The 21,990-nt window shown below is 44.1% G+C and overlaps 1 protein-coding gene across 1 annotated transcript; it reads right to left on the reverse strand.

Annotated features, from left to right (window-relative positions):
* Positions 1-3,851: 3,851 nt before the first annotated feature.
* On the reverse strand, positions 3,852-21,206 carry BCL7B (BAF chromatin remodeling complex subunit BCL7B). The gene is made up of 6 exons (XM_012742254.2): positions 20,962-21,206; positions 15,631-15,706; positions 9,179-9,275; positions 6,818-6,988; positions 5,130-5,209; positions 3,852-4,898 (listed from the first exon to the last, which is right to left on the reverse strand). The coding sequence occupies exons 1-6, from the start codon at positions 21,051-21,053 to the stop codon at positions 4,806-4,808; spliced, it is 609 nt and encodes a 202-aa protein (XP_012597708.1). The 5' UTR covers positions 21,054-21,206; the 3' UTR covers positions 3,852-4,805.
* Positions 21,207-21,990: the final 784 nt, after the last annotated feature.

Here is a 21,990-nt window from a genome sequence, read left to right on the forward strand (position 1 = left end):
TGGCTGGGCGCTGTGGCTCAAGCCTGTAATCCTAGCACTCTGGGAGGCCAATGCGGGCGGATTGCTCAAGGTCAGGAGTTCGAAACCAGCCTGAGCAAGAGTGAGACCTTGTCTCTACTATAAATAAAAAAGAAATTAATTGGCCAACTAATATACATAGAAAAAATTAGCCGGGCATGGTGGTGCATGCCTGTAGTCCCAGCTACTCGGGAGGCTGAGGCAGGAGGATCACTTGAGCCCAGGAGTTTGAGGTTGCTGTGAGCTAGGCTGACACCATGGCACTCTCTCTAGCCTGGGCAACAAAGTGAGACTCTGTCTCAAAAAAAATAAATAAAAATAAATAAAAAATTAAAATATTACCCTACAGATTACATAGTAATTACAAAAGTGTATAAGCACTCTAAAGGTGGAGAAATCTGGTAGACACCACCCTAGCCAAGTGATCAAACTTGGCATCACCAATAATGGGACAAACTGACAATACGTGCCACTTATAGAAGGCAATGAGTGCACCACATGACCTCTGTAGTAAGAATAGTGGCCAAGAAACGTTTAACCTGAATCCCCTAGAAAGAAAACAGACAAATCCAGACTGTGGGACATTCTACAAATAACCATCTGGACCCTTCAGAAATATTAATGAAAGACAATCATCCACCTACCTCCCAAGAAAGGTTCCTAAAAGGAGACTAAAGAGACATGAGAACTAAATGCAATGTGTGATCCTAGATTTAATCTCAGACCTGGGGGTGAGAATTGTTATATAATTGGGACAATTTGGGGAACTTTGAATGTTTATAGTAAATAATATATCAACGTTAAATTTCTTGGGTATGATTGTGGTACTCCAGTTATGTTGGGGAATGTCTGTGTTCTTAGGAGATGTTAGTGGTAAAGTGTCTTAGTCCATTTGTGCCTCTATAACAAAATTCCTGATACTGGGTAATTTATAAAGAACGGAAATTTATTTGCTAACAGTTCTGGAGGCTGGGAAGTTCAAGATCAAGGTGCTGGTTCAGCTGTCTGGGGAGGGCTGCTCTCTGCTTCCAAGATAGCATCTTACTGCAGCATCCTCCAAGGCAGAAAGCAGGGAAGGAATGCTGTGTCCTCACAAGGCAGAAGGGCCAGGCAACACAACACTGCGTGAAGCTTCTTTTATGAGGGTATGAGGGCCTCAATCCCATTCCTGAAGGAGGAGCCTTCATGACCTAATCATCTCTTAAAACCTCACCTCTTAATACTATGGTAACACCTGAATTATGGAGGGTACACATTCAAACCTTACCTGTGTCATAATGACTACAATCTCTTTTCAAGTAATTCAGACAAAAAACTGGAAAAAAATGTGTATTGAGACATAGAGCAAATGTGGCAAAATGTTAATAATTGGTGAATGTAGGTGAAAAGAATACACCTTTACCAAACTATGCTTTCAACTTTGTGTAGTGTTGAAAATCCTCAAAAGGTTGGAGAAAATAGAAACCCAATACCCTCGTTACTCCCTGCACGTGCTCAGGTACTTTACTACCCCCATCTGTTATTCTAACCTTCCCTGCCTGGTCTTTCCTCAGACTTCCTCTTATCCAGACAAAATTGTCAAGGGCCAGCGCAAACACCTCCTCTCCTAGAAACCTACTGATATCCCAGCCTGAGATTCTTCTCTAATGATGGTCCACCTTCACCACCCCTCGCGGCACATACTCCTGTCTCCCTTCTCCACCTCACCAGACTATAAACTGCTTAAAGCAGAGACCATGTGTCCACCAGTTGTACTTTACAGAGCCCCCAGGATGTATATTTGCAACAAATAGTCATCCCTTGTAATCCATGGGCTCTGCATCCAAGGATTCAACCAACTGGGGATTGGAAACACAGGATTCACAGAGTGTGAAATTGCAGGTACAGGGGGCCTACTTTGAGACTTGAGCATCTGTGGGTTGTGGTAAACTTGGGGGTCCTGGAACCAATACCCCCTAGATACTGGGGGTTGACTGAACTAATAAAATGAATAAATGTCCTTTTCCAAGGTGACAAGTAACTTGGGCACTCACCTTTTCCACACTCTGAAGTTTTCTTGTACGAAATTCATTTAGCTCTGTTGATCTTCTTTAGTGCTCACCCACATGTATTTAGTTAGGCAGATCCTTATGTATTTTCCTTAATAATGTAAATATGTATATGTGTAGGGCACCCCACTACCCAGAGGAAAAATACAAGTTATTTGGGAATAACCGTGGTCATTCCATGACTCTTTCTCTTTCTTCTCATCCTCCCAACCCCCCTCCCCTGTCAAAGCTCCCGGATGGTGGTAGAGGTTGCTAGCCTAAATTTCTTAGACTCTCAATGAAGTGGTGCTAAAGTGGAAGTCTAAGAGAAGGGTTTCTATTATCACACGAGCTGTTCCTTTGTGGGCTCTCCTCCAGCACTTACTACACCATGTTCTACCCAGTTCCGGGTAGAGGTCCAGCTCCCGACAGTCTATAGTCTTCTGAGGAACGAGATTCCCGACCTCCTCCATGTTCCTGTCCTAGCACCTGGTCACAGAGTAACGATAAATGCTAACTCCTAACTCTCCTTGTCATTTTTCTCTCCTGCTTACCTTTTGTAACACTTGATTTCAATTATTCTGTCTTCATTTATAGAAATTCTATTTCTTTTCCAAATCTCCCTGATCATTTTTTATGGTTTCATTCATTATATTTTCAATACCTTCCATTGTTTAAACACATTAAAACATACTTTATGTACCACATACAATTCCAGTATCTGTGACATTCATTTGACAACTTGAAGTACATGTTAAGTCTTTTTAAAAAAAAAAAAAACTAGGGATGGCCGGGTACAGTAGCTCACACCTGTGATCCCAGCACTCTAGGAGGCTGAGGCGGGTGGATCACTCAAGGTCAGGAGTTCAAGACCAGCTTGAGCAAGAGCAAGACCCCCATCTCTACTAAAAATAGAAATAAATTAGCTAGACAACTAAAAATATATATAAAAAAATGAGCCGGGCATGGTGGCACATGCCTGTAGTCCCAGCTACTTGGGAGGCTGAGGCAGGAGGATCGCTTGAGCCCAGGAGTTTGAAGTTGCTGTGAGCTAGGCTGATGCCATGGCACTCTAGCCCGGGCAACAGAGCCAGACTCCTGTCTCAAAAAAAAAAAAAAAACAAACAAAAAAACAACTAGGGATAAAATAGGGCAGTAGAACTTGGATCCTAGTCTCTTCCCCAGTACCTGGAACCCCTATAAGGAGTAAGAGGGATCACTTCAGGGAATGTTGCAATGAAATGTAGGATTCTTTTCAACCATGACTTTATTATTTTCCTTAGGAATCAGGAACAAAAAAGAACTCATGGACACAAAGCAGATTTGTGGGTGCCAGGGCCTGAGCAGAGGGAAAAATGGGGAGTGACTGGTTTTTGGGCATGAGGTTTCCATTCAGGGTAATGAACAGTTCAGAGCTAGACAGAAGCGATGACTGCCAAACACTGTGAATGCACTTAGTATTACCAAACTGCACACTTGGAAATGGAGAAAAAGGTAACTTTGATGTTGTATGCATTTTACCACGGGGGAAAAAGTGAAAATAGAACTCAGGAATCCCTCCTAAGCACCTGGGGCTTTGGAAAATACATCATTTGGTTACATTCAGTGTACACAGGGACAGAAGTATGATTTGAACTACACGAAACGTCAAAGGGAGTGTCGAAATCATTCTCATCAGAAAGGGCACTCAGTGGGACTGAGACAATTGGCATGGCCCAGCCTACGGTGACTTCACAGGCACTTAGTCACCACCACCTCCACCCCTGCCCCCGCAACCTTCAAGAATGAAGCACGCATACCAACAAGACATATTTCAAATAGTTTAATTTTAAAAATATTCTATTCAGTGCTAAAATATGTCTTCACTCACTGTTGCCCATTTCCATTTTCTTAAACTTTTTTGGAACAAAAAATAAAATCACAAAGTTCAATTAAACATGCAGATTTCAAAGAAAAGGGAACTTTCTAGAAAGTCTGAGCTGAAGGAGTACTGTGAGGGATGGGCACTGTTGTCAGAACCTCAAATTCTTGCTGGGGCAAAGTCTGTGGCAGGAGGCAGGGGATGCTGGAATGAAATGTACAGGTGCAAACAGAAAGCTGCGTGGGCGTGTGTACGTGTGTGCTGGGGGCAGAGGATGGTTACGGTGGGGCACAAAGGACTGTCAGCAGCTAGAGAGCCCACAAGAGGCAGGACCACCTCAGGAATGGGCAAATGCCAGGACAGCAAATCTATAAGGACCTTCTGCCCTTATATGGAAAAAGGCCCTTCCCTTCCCTCTCCTCAGAAGTCTCTCCCCGACCTTTCTCCAACAGCAGCCTATGGGGCCCCAGCCCTTTAGGCAAGTCCATGAATCTACAGTCTCCATTCAAGTTCAAGTAATCCTAGGCACTCTTTTCTCTATAGAGTACCTTCCACATCTCCTTCTTCTCGTAGAAGCGCCAGCAGTGCAGTCCAGAGGTTCTGGAGCAGAGACTGCTACCTGGAGGTGACAGATGAACCTTGGAATGGCTGATGCTCCAGCCTACTTGGGGTGCAAAAAGGACACGAGTGCTCCTCTTCTCAGGAGCAAGCAGACACAGGTGCCAGGGATGGGAGATGATGCTATAACCCCAAGTCCTACATCAGCCTCCAGCCCAGAGGCTCACACGTGCAGGCTCTGGACCCCAGAGCTTGCCCTCACCCCAGCAACACAGCATGGCCAGAACCAGAATGCAATAAATAGAGGCAGGGGCCGGGAGGCAAAGGGTGCCGGGAGGGTGCTAGCTTTCTGTCGCTGTCTGCAGCACTGCAGGTTGGTCCACACAGAAGCGCTTCAGGGGTGGGGCACCTGAGTCTTCTTCTTCCTCGGCAGTCTAGGAGCAGCCAGAGCATGAATGTTAGGGCCATCCCTCAGAACAAGAACCTCCCCATCCACCCGAATTACAACCTGGAAACCCACTCTCCACCTTCTCTCGCAATTGACCAAACTCCTTCCCCTACCTTATGACCTGGAGACACCAGTTCACAATGCCACAGATCCAGTTTCATAGCAAGAGTCTTTGCTGTTTCGATTAGAAACTGGGAGACCCACAGTGGCTCCTTACCTTTGTCTCTAGTGGGACTGGTTCTTCCTTTGTGAGGGTGGGCGGTTCATCAGCAACTTCTGAGGCAGGCAGGGAGGGCTCTGAAAAAGCAGCAAGGTCAGCCCAAGGGCAGGCCTTCCTGAGGCAGGAGACTACCGAGGAAGCTCGGCCTCATCCTGGGGAGGCTTTCCTAAGAGTTTTGTGGAGAGGACTTGGAGAACACTGGCCTGGGAATCAAATATTGAGGGCCTGGCGAGGCCAGAGTTTTGTCAAGAGGTCACAGCCACTAGTGGCTACTGGCTAGATCACAGATGCCTGGCCTATTCTGCAGACATCTGAAACCCACAAAGGAGCTCATCTTGTCATTCTTGAGCACAAACGTCACAATTCTAACCCAGTCTCCCAGTTTTCTGAGAGTGCTGCTAGGAGGATTAGATGAAATAAGGAGCTCACAACATGCATGGCAAACAGGAAGCACACAATAGATATGAATTATAATTGGCATTTCCCACAGAGAAACAAGTTCTATTTCTCAGCCTAGTTGTTAACAGGTCACAGAAGAGGAGAGGCTAACAAGGGCCTAAGATGTATATACATCTGTTTCTATCTATATTACAAGGAATGCGCAGGATATAATGCAAACAGCACACACTCTGAAGTTAGAAGGACTTAAACTGACATCCAATTCCAACAGTTACTAGGCTCTGTGATCTTTTGTTTTGTTTTTTTCTTTTTTTGAGACAGAGTCTCATTCTGTTGCCCAGGCTAGAGTGCCCTGGTGTCAGCCTAGCTCACAGCAACCTCAAACTCCTGGGCTCAAGCAATCCTCCTGCCTCAGCCTCCCGAGTAGCCGGGACAACAGGCATGAGCCACCATGCCTGGCTAATTTTTTCCATATATATTTTTAGTTGTCCTGATAATTTCTTTCTATTTTTAGTGGACACGGGGTCTCACTCTTACTCAGGCTAGTCTCGAACTCCTGACCTTGAGCTATCCTCCCGCCTCAGCTTCCCAGAGTGCTAGGATTACAGGCGTGAGCCACCGCGCCTGGCCTAGGCTCTGTGATCTTGAACAAGTGATTTAACCTTTCTAAGCCTTAAGCCTCTATTTCTACATCTATAAAATGAAGACAATAGCTGCTACCTCACAGGGTTGTGGTTTTTTAGGTTTTTATTGGTGTTGGTTTTTTTTTAAACATACCCTTATGCCATGGGGTGACTTTCGACAGATTGCGGCAAGGGAGCTGGTGAGTTGCTCTGCTACAGATGAAACCTCGACCCAGCAGCAGGCTGTCTAGAATTGTTTAGCACCAGGTTCCCCACAAACATGCACCGCATGATAGGTGAGGGGGCGGCCACATTTCTGGCTGCACCTCATTTCCCAAGATGAGGGGCTTACTGCATCAGACCCAATCCTGGCATGTGGCAGGGCAGACCACTGCTCACAGGGCTTTTGAGGGAATCATACCAGGTATCATATATAAAAGGTCCTTACACAGAGCTTGGCACTCAACTGTATTGCTTGTTTTCTCCCTTCCCTCTATGAAAGATAAAATACAATCATTCCTCAAAATATCCCAAGCTCTTAACAAGAGGCTTGATGCTGCCAGGCTCTGAGGCACACTCTCTACCTTTTACTCCAAAGAGAAACATCGAGAGCAAGAAGCAAGGCTCCTCCGTGATGCTCAGCATGGGTCAACCATGACTCACCCTCAAGGATCTCTTGGCCCAGGGTTGGGGGCTGAGAGTCATCTGTGCGGAAGTCAGAGGTGTGTGCTGGGCTCAGGGACTCGCTCTGCTGGGGGCTGGGGCTTGAGTTGGTGCTGCTGTCCACCTTGAGCTGATAGACATCAGACATAGAACTCTGGTTGCTGTTTTCATCTGCAAATCAAACATAATAAAGGCAAGAACTGAGGGTGGTCACTTCCCCCCAGAGGAACTCAGTACAGAGCCAAGGACCTCAAAGCTCCTTAGGCAGCCATGACACTATCGGGTACAATAACCACTGCTGCATACAATAACCACTGCTGCAAACACTCCCTGAAAAGGCAGACACTCTTGGGGTTTCTTTGCACTGCAAATTACAAGCAAAGGCTATGTTGATTAATTTGAACATTTTCTATTTCACAACATATATTCTAAGTACCAGATGTAGCCAAAATCTTTAGTTATGCAACATTAATACTTCAGGATATGCTTATTAATTCCTTCTTTTTTAGCCAGCAGTTACAGCCTGGATGTGGCATTTTCTCACTGCCTGCTGAAAGGGAATCCAAAACTGTGCTTCCGCCCAATACTTCTCTGTCTTCCCATTTCACATGATCGGCAGAAACCAAAACGTGTCTGGCACCCTCAGGTATCCTTTGGTGTCCGGAGGTAGTCAGCACAGGCTTTGTTGCCCTACTGCCCCCAGGACTGAGGGATTACCACCTGGAGTTCTGTCTGCGGGCTCAAAGTCACCACTTAAATTGAAAAACGTTAGAGTCAACAACTCCTTCCTCTCCCTCACCTCCGGCAGCCAGTCACCACACTGGATCTACCTCCTGCTCTGGTATCACTTGCACCCATTCCTTCCTGTCCTGCTGCCTCAGGCCTCATCATCTCTGGCCCACGAAAGCCCCTAGCTAACTGCCTCCGGTCGCATGTACTCCAAATTGAACTTCATACCACTGCCAGAGTGATCCTTCCAAACCCTTCAAGGGGTTCCTTGCTGCCTCAAGGATGAATAACACCCCAGTGCTTCTGAGGGCAGGCACAAGATGGCCCGACCACAACATACAAAGTTCTGTCTGATGTCCGGCCTCACTCCCTACCATTCTCCCTCAAGCGCGCTTGGCTCCAGCCAGGCTGGATCCTATCCCGAGCACTACTTCATGCACAGCTGTTTGTGCCCAACTGTTCCTGGTGCCGGGACCACTTTCTCCTTCCAGTCTCCCTGGAAAGCCCCCAGACGTTCCAACACTCAGCTCGAGCAGCACCTCCTCTGTGGAGCCCGGCCTCCCTAGGTCACATGGAAGGAAATGACCACCTTCTCTTATGCTCCTGTTGTAGCCCGTGCACAGCAGCATTCACTATTTCATATACCTCTTTGCTTCAGTTATACCCTGTGTGGGAGGGCTCTGTGGCTTACTTGTCCTTCATGCCACAGTGCCATACATAGTACCTGGCACACAGCAGGAGGTCATTAAATGTTTACGGAATGAAAAGGAGGAAATGGAGCCCTATGAGCCTCCCAGAGCTTTATGATTATCAAACAGCCCGCATATAGCTAAGGAGAATCCTCCCTATGTTCTCCTTCCAATGGAACATTAACCTTGGTGGAGGAGGGGAGAGAGGTTGGGAGGGGACAACTACACACAGAGTTAGTGCCAAGCCTAGTTCTCAAGAGGAAGTTGCAAATTCACACTCTAGTCTTTACTCCTACCAAGACCATTAACTTCCGTGCTAAGATGGAAGTAGCATTTTATTATAAAAAGAATAAAGCTCTGTCATTTTTGAGCTTAGGCAAACATTCTGAAGACTAGTTTCCTTAAATAGGGATAATAACTGCCTGGTTTATATCACAGGCTGATATATGGATAAAAAATGACAAAGTGAAATAAAAGTGCTTCATAGACAGTAACTGGCATGTGGGAGTAAAAGGCAATATTATGATTGCAGTGCTGACACCGCCGGAATCGGTTTAGGAAGCAGAACTTGTCTGACAGTGGAGAGGCAGAAGCTATGGTTTAGGTAGCCTTCTCTAGGACACTGTGATAAAATATACAATCTAAAGAAAAGAGCTTCTGAGCCACAAAGCCTAACATGGGGTCTGCCATTTACTAGTTATGTAACTTTAGACATCTAACTTCACCTCTCGGAGCTTCAGTTTCCTTAACTGGAAAATGAGGGTACTATCACCTATCTTCTGGGGCTATTGTGAGGTTTAAGGGAAAAGACTTATGTAAATGTAAGTCTTAGCACAATATTGGTGAAATAGTAAGAACTGAAATGATACATAGAACTATTCTTATTAATGAATTCATCTAAGTTTTCTTTTTTCTGCAAGGAGGACATAGGGATGCAACTCACCCTGGAATTCAAGAAGGAGAGAGGAATTGGCTGAGGCATCAGAGGGAAAGCCATTAGGTTCCCGGGCTGCTGAATTGTTCGATTTTGACTTTTCTTTCTAGAAAAGGAAAAAAAGAGGAATATGATAGAGCTAAGCAGGAGACTCACAAAGAGAGAGAAGGATGAGAGACCACAGAATTCTGGCCTAGGACCGAACAGGAATAACGACAGAGGTATGAGACTTCAAGGACCCAAGGAATAGCAGAGTCCTGGGCAAGGTGCTTGTCCTCAAGCTCAGTGTCTCCATCTGTAAAAAGGAGCCTTCCAGTGTGGATATCATGAGTCAAAAGTGAGAGGCAGATATCTATGCCTCTACTAGAACATCCTGTGGTACCCTTATTTTGCCCTGATCACAAACAAAGTGCTACCAACCTTTCCTTACGTGGATGGGAAAGAAACACAAAATATTCATTTAAGGAAGATTCTTGTTTTGAGTAGCACAGCAGGAAAAAAAAAGTGAGAGAAGAATGGACCTCTGACTGGACAAAAGCAGTCACTGTGCATATAATGCAAGTAGCAATAGGACCAAGGAGCCCCTGCTAGCTCTGCTCCCCTCCATCACCCTCATCCATTCAAAATGATCACCCATGTCTTCCTTTACTTACGAAATCATTTCTTTCAAGAAGGATGTGGGTTAGACATGCAGAGGAACCAAGTGGAAAAGGTAAGCACTAGCTTCCAACAAACAAGCCCAAGGCAAAGGAAACAATACAAACATTTGCAAATGAGAGATCCCAACAGCCAAAAGCAGAAATCTGGGTAGTCTCAAATTTACCAGTTCACATTTTTTATACATGTCTTTATTGTAGGTGCATTGCACTAATAATACAATCTTTGAAATAACTCTCCATCCTATCTCTATAATAAATCAACTATACCCATGTATCTGTCCTTCCCTTCATTTTTCATATGTGGATATAATTTCAATGTAACTGCAAACATTTTACTACATAAACATGATTTTTTTTTTTTTTTTTGAGACAAACTCTCACTCTGTTGCCCAGGCTAGAGTGCCATGGCATCAGCATAGCTCATAGCAACCTCAAACTCCTGGGCTCAAGTAATCCTTCTGCCTCAGCCTCCTGAGCAGCTGGGACTATAGGCATGTGCCATCAGGCCCGGCTAATTTTTTTCTATATATTTTAGTTGGCCAACTAACTTCTTTCTATTATTTTAGTAAAGACGGGGTCTCGCTCTTGCTCAGGTTGGTTTTGAACTCCTGAGCTTGAATGATCTTCCCGCCCTGGCCTCCCAGAGTGCTAGGATTACAGGCATGAGCCACCTCGCCCGCCCCATAAACATGATTTTTAACAGTTGCTTTAATATTCCATATACCAGAGTTCAATCATTTACCAACTACTAGACATTTAGCTTTAATTTATTTAAAATTGGGCTTACTTATTGCTACTAAGAATAAAGCCAAAATGCTCAACTTTCACTTTTTTCTGGATTATTTCGTTCAGATAAATTTGCAAAAAAAATATTCCTTCTAGATCAAAAAGTATAAACACATTATATTTCTTGAAATACATTGTATGTACCTCACTGCTTTCTAAAAGGGTGTAGCAATAGAGTTGGTATAGTTTTACAACACCCCCATCAACATTTGTTTTTTTATTTTTGAGACAGAGTCTTACTTTGTTGCCCAGGCTAGAGTGCCATGGCATCAGCCTAGCTCACAGCAACCTCAAACTCCTGGGCTCAAGCAATCTTTCTGCCTCAGGCTCCCTAATAGCTGGGACTACAGGCATGTCTGGCTAATTTTTTCTGTATATTTTTAGTTGGTCAATTAATTTCTTTCTATTTTTAGTAGAGACGGATCTCACTCTTGCTCAGGCTGGTTTCAAACTCCTGAGGTTGAGCGCTAGGATTATAGGTGTGAGCCACTGCACCCAGCCAACACTTGGTTTTATCATCACTTTTTTCTGATCTCTCATTTATCTTTATTTTTAATCTAATTTGGGGGTGTGTGTGTATGACAGAGTCTCGCTCTGCCCCCCAGGCTAGAGTGCAGTGGCATCATCATAGCTCACTGCAACTTCAAACTCCTGGGGCTCAAGTGATCCTCTTTCCTCAGCCTCCCAAGTAGCTGGGACTACTGGCATGTGCCACTATGTCCAGCTAATTTTTCTATTTTTGGTAGAGACAAAGTCTTGCTCTTGTTCAGGTTGGTTTTGAACTCCTGAGCTCAAGCGATCCTCCCACCTTGGCCTCCAAGAGTGCTAGGATTACAGGTATGAGCCACCACCCAGCCTCATTTTTCTGTATTTTAATGATCTTGTGGACATATAAAAAACATACTCACTATAGGAAATCTGCAAATGCAGAAAATCACCTGTACAGCCAGAGACAACCTATACATATGTGTACGAAAAAGGAGCATAATGTAGTATTACAACTTGCTTCTCTCCCCCACTCACCATATTATAAACATCTTCCCAAGGCATTGAATAATCTTCTACATTTTTTTTAAGAGACAGGGTCTCCCTCTGTCATGCAGGCTGGATGGAAGTGGTATGATCATAGCTCATTGCAATGGCAAACTTCTGGGCTCAAGCAATTCTGCTTGAGGAGGATTCCTTAATCCTTCTACCTCCTGAGTAACTGAGACTACAGATACATACCACCACACCCAGCCAATTTTTTTTCTTTTTTAGAGACAGGATCTCACTATGTTGCCCCTCTGGCCTCAAGGGATCCTTCTGCCTCAGCTTCTTAAGGAGTTGGGACTGCAGGTGTACCACCATGCACAGAGCTACATTATCTTTTATGATGGCTACAAAGCTTTATCAGATATACGTGTACAATAACTTGGTGAAATCTCTACAATACGAACTTTAATTTGCTTGAGATTTTTAAAAATTATTTTAAAATTTTTTTAGAGGTCTAGTTATGTTGACCAGGCTGATCCTGAACTCCTGGCCTCTAGCAATCTTTCTGCCTTGGCCTCCCTAAGTGCTGGGATTACAGGTGTGAGCCACCAAGGCCAGCCTGAGATTTTTAATTATGAACAATATTATAATGCTCAACATTGTAGATGTAGCTTAAACACATCACAATCATCTCCTGAAGATAAATTCCTAGAGATAAAACTTCTATATCAAAGGGATAAATACTTTGAAAGCTTTTAAGCATATATACACAAGACTAACTTGAACTGTACAAAGTTTAAGCCAACTTAGTGTCCCATCATCAAGGTCCCACTCCCTTGTCTCCTTCAAAATTTTGTTCTTTTTTAAGAGACAGGGTTTTACTCTGTTGACCAGACTAGAGTGTAGTGCCATGATCACAGCTTACTACAGCTTCAAACTCCTGGGCTCAAACGATCTTCCTACTTCAGCCTCCCGAGTAGCTGGGACTACAGGTGCAGATCACACCTGGTTAATTAATTAATTAATTAATTTTTTTTAAGAGAAGGGGGTCTCTCCCAAGGGCTCTGTACAGAGCTGAGCTGGGCTCTGAGGTCCACTAATATATCCTACCCTCCAGTGGTCCATAGCAGTGTGCCATCTTATAGCATAGATCTATTAGATTAGGAGAATGGAAAATAAAACAAAACAAAACAACGACTGTCGACCAGATCCCTCCTCTTCTCCTCCCCCCAACCCCCCGGCCAAAAAAACCCAAAAAGACCAACTTTGGCCCTGACTTAAGCATTATAAAAGCTATCCATGTAACAGAAACATTTGTACTCCTTAATATTTTGGTGGGGAAAAAAACAACTTTGGGCCCAGCACAGTGGCTCATGCCTGTAATGCCAGCACTTCAGGAGGCCAAGTTGGGAGAATTGCTTGAGGCCAGGAGTTCAAGACCAGTCTGGGCAATATAGGAAGACTCCATCTCTACAAAAAATTTTAAAAATTAGCCAGGGTGGTGGCACATACCTATAGACTCAGTTACTTGAGAGGCTGAGGCAGAAGGACTGCTTGAGCCCAGGAGTTGGAGAGGCTGCAGTGAGCTTGATCATGCTACTGCACTCTAGCCTAGGTGACAGAGTGAGACCTGGTCTCAAAAAAAAACCTCCCAAAAATTTCTGTTCCTCAAGACACCATAAAGAGAGTGGGAAGACAAGCCACAGATGAGAAAAGGCATGGATAGCATATAATCAATAAAGGACTTATTTGCAGAACAGAGAGAATACCTATAAGTCATAAAGAAAAGACCACAACAAAATTAAAAAATGGGCAAGACTTAAACTGGCACTTTCTAAAATAAGAAATCCAAAAGGCTAGTAAACAATGAATCTCAATCTCATTAATAATTACATAACTAGTCATGAAATTAAAGCCACAATGACGTATCTTCACATTTAAGTGTAACACTATACCAAGTGTTGATGAGGATTTGGAGCAATGAGAACTCTCATGTTTTTGAAGTGGGAATATAAATTGGTATAATCACTTAGGAAAACATTTAGCATTAGCTAGCATAGGTCATACATACCTTAAGACCTTAAGCATATACATACCTTAAGACTCAGCACTTCCATTCTTAGGAAAATATCCTAGGAAAACTCATGCACATGCTGACATGGATACTGAACAGAAATGTTCACAGAGGCATTTTTCCTATCACCCCAAACTAAGAACCCCAATGTCCATGTATAGGAGAATCATAAATATATAGTATAGTCACATATTGAATGTGCAGCAATATACAGCATACACAGCAATGAAAAGGAATAGGTCCAAAGACAACATGAATGAATTTTACAAATAATGCTAAACAAAAAAGCAAGACATACAAAAATAGATACTTCATCATTGATCTGTTTATAAAAAGTTAAAATGTCTTGTATTTCTTTTTGTCTCAATTTCATTTATTTCTGCTCTGATCTTTATTACTTCTTTCCTTCTACTAATTTTGAGTTTGGTTTGTTCTCACTTTTCTAGCTCCTGGAGGGGCACCATTAGGTTGTTTATTTCAAGTCTTTCTATTTTTCTGATGTAGGCATTTATTGTCATAAACTGGCCTTAGTACTGCTTTTGCTGTACCCCATAGGTTCTGGTATGTTGTTTATATTTTCATTTTTTCAAGAAATTAAATATGTTTATAAATGAATAGGAAAGTGGTAAGAAAAGCAAAAAGTAGGAGAGTGATTACCCCTAGAGGGGAAGGAAAGCTTTGTTGGGAAGAGTTGCACAGAGGTCTTCTGGGGGGTTGGCAATGATCTAGTTTTTTACCTGAATGTTTTTTTTTTTTTTTTTTTTTTGAGACAGAGTCTCACTTTTTTGTCCAGGCTAGAGTGAGTGCCGTGGCGTCAGCCTAGCTCACAGCAACCTCAAACTCCTAGGCTCGAGCGATCCTTCTGCCTCAGCCTCCCGAGTAGCTGGGACTACAGGCATGAGCTACCATGCCCGGCTAATTTTTTATATATATATCAGTTGGCCAATTAATTTCTTTCTATTTATAGTAGAGACGGAGTCTCGCTCTTGCTCAGGCTGGTTTTGAACTCCTGACCTTGAGCAATCCGCCCGCCTCGGCCTCCCAAGAGCTAGGATTACAGGCGTGAGCCACCGCGTCCGGCCACCTGAATGGTTTTATAAGGGTATTAGCTTTATATTAATTCATTATACTGTATATTTCTGTTTTACATATTTTTCTGTATGTGTTTTATATTTGAAATTTTAAAAAACAATTAGGAAAAACAATCTGGGTGTTTATCATCCAGAGAGTATAGATAAATGTGGTAACTGTGAACAAAAGAATACAATTTAAGAGTCAAAATAATTCTATTTACATTTATAGATATATGGAAAGTTCTCAAAACCAAGGTTGTACAAAGGAGAAGAAATAGGGAGAGGTTTATAGCATAGTGCTATACATATGCGTAAGTTTTGTAAAAAAAAAAAAAAAACACAAAAAAACAACAAACAACAACAACACACATATGAAATAATGATACGTATTTTTCAAGAATATCTCAGTATCCAAATAAGTCCATGGAAGGTGAATCAGAAAGGTATATATACACAAAATATACATACTACAGTGGGTGGCTAACTGGGTTAGAGCGGGTATCAGCCAACTTTCTCTTAAAGGACCAGATAATAAATATTCTAGGCTTTCTGAGCTATTGGGTCTTATGGTGACTACTCACCTCTGCCATCATAAGTCAAAAGCAGCTACCGACAATAAGGAAACCAGTGGGTATAGTTGTGTTCCACACCAATAAAACTATACTGACAAACACAAAGGAGCAAGCCTGGGCTATTGTTTGCCAAGCCCTGCAAAAGTAGCTTGGGTTAAAGGAAAGAAAGGAAGGGGGGAAAATAACAGAGGCTTTGCATGGACCAATTAGAGAGTGCCTCGAAGTAATTTCAACTCAATTCTGGGGGAAAAATTCATTTATAATTGAAAGACAGAAAAAAGAAAGGTACCTTTTTCTTGTGTTGATTTTCTTCCACACTTACCTCCTTGTTGTCTGTCACAGGAACCCACTTAAATATCCTCAGGGATGTGTCACCCACAGTCACCCATTTTTTCTCCCTAAAAGAAAGACATTTTTTAGAACTGATAAAGTAAGTTATCATAAAACAATAATTTTCTGGTCATAATTTGTGCTTTTCTACTTCTTAGCAGATCATTCCTTCAATCTGCAATGCCTTCTAAACTTCCTCTCCATCAAATTATACTTTGTTTTGGTACAAAAATCACCTATTCCAGAAAGACCTCCCTCGCCATTTCCCTCGGCTCTGAACCCTCTACTTGCCACCTTCTCTCATAGACAATGTACCAGAGACTTTCTTCCCTCATATACTACAGACCAATACAGAGTATCATCACATTTTCAAACTCAGGTATTTACTTGGCATCATTTCTTTATTTTCCAAAATTAATTTAATTCCACTGATATTTATAAAGCCCTACAATAGAAGGCCCTGCAGGAGATAAAGGATGTCTAAGATATGGTCCCTACCTTGGGAGCTAAGAACAAATAAGGTAAGGAAGGAAATCACTGTAACATATGAAGGTGACAAGGGAGTTGAGAGGCAACTGAAAGACAAAGTGGGACTAGGCCACCCCTCAGAGGGAGAACTCTGACTCCTACAGAGTTGGAACTCTGGGTGAAACCCAATCTCAGGAGCAGGACAGGATGCTTCTGGCAGACAGAAACAAGCCTCACACTGGCTTCCAGAGGCAGTAAAGGCTGAGCCATGGAAAGACCACTTTAAAGAGGAAGTAATTTTTACACAAGACTTAAAAAAGCATTTCAGGTATATGCCTGAAATGCTTTCTCCAGGCATGTACCGGGGGAAGAAAAGAAACATTCTAGAATAAGGGTGTAGATTATGGACAGAAGTGGGAGCCTGAAATTTTTGGGAAATGATAAATAATCACCTTGTGGAAGATAAGACTGGAAGGTAGTTTGTGGCTATTCTAGAGAAGGGACTAAACCTCAAACTGACAGTTGAGGAATCACTACATACACACACAAAAACACATACACAGACACATACACAGAGGCAGCACCATGTTGCACCATATTCTTTACTTGCATGTGAGTTACTTTGTATGCTTTTCTCTTCACCTCATGGGTGAGTTCTATGTTTCTAATTATACTGTGAGAGTAAGGACTGTTACTTATTTGGCACATAATCTTCAGTGGAGCCCAAGTAAAAGCTCTGCATCAACAACCATCTAACCTCATCTCCTCATCAAAAGCCTCCAGAAGTCACTCACTGACTCAAACCATAAATTAAAGCACTCAGAGCAGCAATTTCTAACCTTTCTGTAACCATAACACCTTTTCTGCTCACAGGTCCCTTCTTGCACACCCACTATTAAATGCTATGATATTTTTTGTCTTTTATAGTGTTTTTGACCCTTTAATTTGCCAAGTAACTTTAATAAAGATTATAGGCAATTAATCTTCAAAAATCCCTATCATTCCATATTACTAAAAATATAGACAAGTATAAGTAAACTTATAGAACAAAATTTTTAATTAAAATTAATTTTTAAAAAGAATGTTGTGATTATTTTAGAGAAAATCTTTAAGTGTCTCTAGGCTCCTTTTGGACTGTGCCCTTTCTCTTGATTCAATTTAAAGGACCTTCCAAGAGACAATCACAAGAAAGACACAGCTACTGCTGGGGGTAAGGAGTGGTAAGTGTGAAATGTTAGGATATCTTCCATTCTGGGTTATCAAGACTATATAAAGAAAAAAGAAGAAAATGACAGGAATTTAACAACTTCATTCTTGAAGTTCAAAGCTTTCTAGAGGCTGGGAGTGGTGGCTCACGCCTGTAATCTTAGCACTCTGGGAGGCAGAAGAAGAGGATCCAAAACCAGCCTGAGCAAGAGCGAGACCCCATCTCTACTACTGTATTTCCCAGAAAATAAGACCTACCAATAAAATAAGCCCTAGCAGGATTTCTAATCATTTGCACAATATAAGCCCTACCCTGAAAATAAGACCTAGTGATGGGCGGGGCTACGAAGCATATCTGCACAACCCATGCATTTCTTCGAGGAGTGGTAAAGAAGATGAGCAGCCCTTCTTATCTGCCCCATGTGAGCTCTGTTGCTCAACAGGAGAGATTGGGGCCAATGGTTCTAAGGGAAATAGAGTCCCAAGAAATTCAGGATGGAATTCGAGGTTTAGAGAGTTATGATAATGTTCCAGAAAAGACGACTTAACTATATTTGAATAAATGTAGATTATTGTACCATATGTAAAAAAAAAACACATCCCCTGAAAATAAGCCCTACGGTGTCTTCTTAAGGAAAAAATATAAGACCCTGTCTTATTTTGAGGGAAACATGGTAAAAATAGACCAACTAAAAATATATAGAAAAAATTAGCTGGGCATGGTGGCACATGCCTGTAGTCCCAGCTATTCGGGAGGCTGAGGCAGGAGGATCGTCTGGGCCCAGAAGTTTGAGGTTGCTGTGAGTTAGGCTGATGCCACGGCACTCTAGCCCGGGGAACAGAGTAAGACTCTGTCACCAAAAAAAAAAAGCTTTGTAAAACTTTTTGTCTCTTGCTGTGTCTTAATGAGGTAAAAATTGCAGAGATTACCACTCCACCTCACTCATAAAATAAGTAAAGGCATAGGGAGGGATGAAAGTATTGCCCAAGGTCACTTTCTAAATCACTATTAAGGCCCCACAACTCTACTACACCTGATTCAACTACAATATCACTGTTCTGAACTTGCCCACAAAGCACCTTCAATGTACTTACTCCAAAGTCTGCAAACCACTGTGTGTGGAGAAGATAGAACAAAGGAGACTGTCATTCCAAGAAGTTACTTCCCTAAGCATGTCAGGCAGAGAATGGATCTGCTTCTTTTAAGGGCCACTGGTACTTTAAGAGGTGCTTGCTGTTAGCAGGAACAAGGGCAAACACAGAAGTTGGTTCAGATCTGTCACAGATCTAACTGACTTCTGAAAGTTTCAAGTCCAAATATGAAGTTACATAAAGCAAAAAAAGATAACAGTTGTTGCAGCTGTTGACATTGTTCAGCAAATGATGACATAATGGAAATGTGAAGAGAGACGGTGAATATAACAGAAAGAATAAATTAGTCTTAGAAAATTGGAGCTAATGACCTGAATAGGCCATTCCATGTCTTCATTTATTCAACAAATATTTAAGATACACAAGAGCCTGTCCTAGGTCCAGGGATGCAGGGAAGAAGATGCACAGTCCTTACTCTCACAGAGCCTGAACTACAGCAGGAAACAGACAATGACAACTCATTTCACAACTAGTCACTTACTCATTAGGTTTAATCATATCAAACTGTACAAAAATGTAACATATAGGAGATGTCTTAATGGTTCAATCTGTGGAAAGTTCCATGAAGGTGACCTGATCTAGATTGAGCATCTCAAAAGGTAACCATCAATAAGCAACTTTCCAGCTGAGCTAGGAGTTAACGAGGCAAGAGGAGAAGAGGAAGAATGTCAGCAGAAACAGCAGAAAGATGACCAGCATTCTGGGAAAGAGCCAGGTAGATGAGGCAGGTCTTTACTTAAAAGGAAGAAGAGACCACTGAAACATTAATTTCCAAACAGAAGGGTGTTATGATAAGATGTGCACTATTTTTTTAAGAGACAGGGTCTTGCTCTGTTGCCCAGGCTGGAGTCAGTAGCATATCACACCTCACTGCAGCCTGAGTTCAAGCAATCCTCCTGCCTCAGCCTTCCAAATAGCTGGTCTTACATGCCACATGAAGCTAATGATGTGCACTTTAAAAAGACCATTCTGGGCCGGGCGAGGTAGCTCACGTCTGTAATCCTAGCACTCTGGGAGGCCGAGGCGGGCGGATTGCTCAAGGCCAGGAGTTCAAAACCAGCTCTGAGCAAGAGCAAGACCTGCCTCTACTATAAATAGAAAGAAATTAATTGGCCAACTAATATATATAGAAAAAAATTAGCTGGGCATGGAGGCGCATGCCTGTAGTCCCAGCTACTCGGGAGGCTGAGGCAGTAGGATTGCTTGAGCCCAGGAGTTTGACGTTGCTGTGAGCTAGGCTGACGCCACAGCACTCACTCTAGCCTGGGCAACAAAGCGAGACTCTGTCTCAAAAAATAAAATAAAATAAAATAACATAAAATAAAATAAATAAAATAACCATTCTGGTACTTGGAAGTGAGAAAAATGCAAGTACTCAGTACAATGTCATGAATGGACTGGAGAACGAGCAAGAGCTGAAGCAGGGAGATCACAGGACGGCGGTATACAGTTCCAGGTGAGAGAGGATGGTACTCTGGCTGCTAGGGGTGGGGGTCACAGATGGGGAGTAGAAACAGGTTTGCCCATTCTTAGGTTTCACCAAAACCTAAGGAGGATTAAATGTAGGGGGGGCAAACTATGAATTACTTAATATTTATACAGAGTACCAAGTATATACGAAGTCCTTGGATACGAAGAGAGAAGGAACTTCCATCTGGTGGGGAAATGGACAAATAAACAAACAAATAAAGTCCAGGGTACCGATGCCCCTAAAGGCAGTGAAGGTTGAGGGGTGGGAAGGGTTTGGAAAGGTTTCCTGGAGGGAGGTAACACTTACCTGTGCTTTTAAATTACTGGGAATAATTACCTAGAGAAAGAGCTCAAGAAGCTGGCTGTGAAAGTTTAAAGTGCTGATGCATCAGAGTTCCTAGTACAAAACAGGAGCTCAACTAGCGTCTTCAATGAACGTTACAGGGGCCGTTTCCATACGATTGTCCTGACAGCCCCCGGGGCACCAAGAGAAAATGTGCGCGGCCTGTGAGTACGGCCGGAAAGGAGGGGTTTCTATTTCGAGGACCGCGCTTGCTCCCTCGGCAGGTGGATTTACCGAGAAACTCACCAAACTTCAACGACTTAACCCCTGCAACGCTCAGCGTGGCTGACTGAAACCACTCAGGACCGGTCGCTATTATCAAGGGACAACAGAGAAACGCGCGAGGGGATGCAGCCCGGGACAGCGGCAAGGCGGGCCCTCGCCTGGGCCGGGCGCGGCCGCCGAGACCCGCTAACAGAGAGGGGCCCGGAAGCCCGCAGCCCCTCCCGGGCGGCGCGCGCCCGTGGCAGGTGGGCGGGCTGCGAGCCGGGCGGCCCGCTGATTGGCCACGGCCGGCGCGCCCTCTGACCTCACGCCGACGCCAGCGGCACCCTCCTCCTGTCTTCTCTTACTCCCCCCTCCCCCCAGCGCCGGCCGGTCGGCTTCCACCCTGCCCGCCAGTCGGGCGCTCCCCTGGGCCTGAGCCCGCGACCCCCGACAGCAGCCTCGGTTCCGGCCCCTCACCATTTCCGCACTTTCTCGATGGCCGCCATCACCTTCTTGATGTCGTCCTTGGCCCGGCTGCGGGTCTCAGCCCGGACCGACCGGCCCGACATGGCGGCAGCGGGAGTGGCGGGGGCCAGGGTACTGCTCCCAAGACACCGGGGATCGCGCGCCTCACGCGCCGCCGCCGCCCGCCCGCTACCGCCGCAGCGTCACCGCGGCCGTCGCCCCCTCCCTGCGCGCGTGCGCGAGGGAGCGCGCGCACCCGCCCGCCCCTTGGGGCGCGGGGCCTCAGCGCGCCTGCGCGCCCCGCCCCAGGCGTCCGTCCCCAGCACCTCGGGAGGCTCTTGGGCCTCCGCGCCGGCTGAGGTGTGCTGGGCGCCGGCCGCACGTGCTGTGGTCAGGATGAAGGGCGAGGTGCGAGGCGCTGCCAGCAGGGTCCTTGGTTTTTTCCTAGGGGGTTTAAAGGTCTGAACCTTCCTCTCTGCCCAGCGTTGCTACCTCAATGTTTATTTTATGCACTCGACCCAGTGGAACTGAGGTTCTGCACCATCTCTGCCCTGCTGCCTCTCCGGTCCAGCGCCTTTGCTTTACGCTCTACCGCTGTGTTCCAAGCACAGGAAATTTCACACCTTTATTCAGTATGCTCCTGGCATATATCTTCACTAGGTGAACTATGTATTCTTCCAACATTAAGTTCAAACTCTTGGCCTTTCCCAGGCATCCTAGGATTCCACCTTGTTCATACTTAGCACTCTACTTGACTGTCTCATTTAATTAAGCAGTTGTTGTTTAAATGACGCCTATTTTAGGCAGGCGTGGTAGCATGTGCCTGTGTAGTCCCAGCTCCTCTGTAGTTGGAGCAGGAGGATGGCTTGAGCCCAGGAGTTTGAGGCTGTCGTGCGATATGATCTCGCCTGTGAATAGCCATTGCGCTCCAACCTGGGCAACATAATGAGACCTGTCTCTATCAAAAACAAAAACAAACAGATGCCTATTTGGTGCAAAGCTCTGTACCAAGAGCTGAAGACAGAAGTATTTTTGCTTTCA

Source organism: Microcebus murinus, chromosome 19 (genome assembly GCF_040939455.1).
Source record: "Microcebus murinus isolate Inina chromosome 19, M.murinus_Inina_mat1.0, whole genome shotgun sequence".
Taxonomy (NCBI): Eukaryota; Metazoa; Chordata; class Mammalia; order Primates; family Cheirogaleidae; genus Microcebus; species Microcebus murinus.

Bases quoted from the DNA above. Each gene is read 5' to 3' on its own strand.
- BCL7B (XM_012742254.2), bottom strand. From the start codon at position 21,053: ATGTCGGGCCGGTCGGTCCGGGCTGAGACCCGCAGCCGGGCCAAGGAC. The intron at 15,707-20,961 runs GTGAGGGGCCGG...TCTTTCTTTTAG, and splicing joins ATCGAGAAAGTGCGGAAATG to GGAGAAAAAATGGGTGACTG. The intron at 6,989-9,178 runs GTGAGTTGCATC...TTTGATTTGCAG, and splicing joins TCTCCTTCTTGAATTCCAGG to ATGAAAACAGCAACCAGAGT.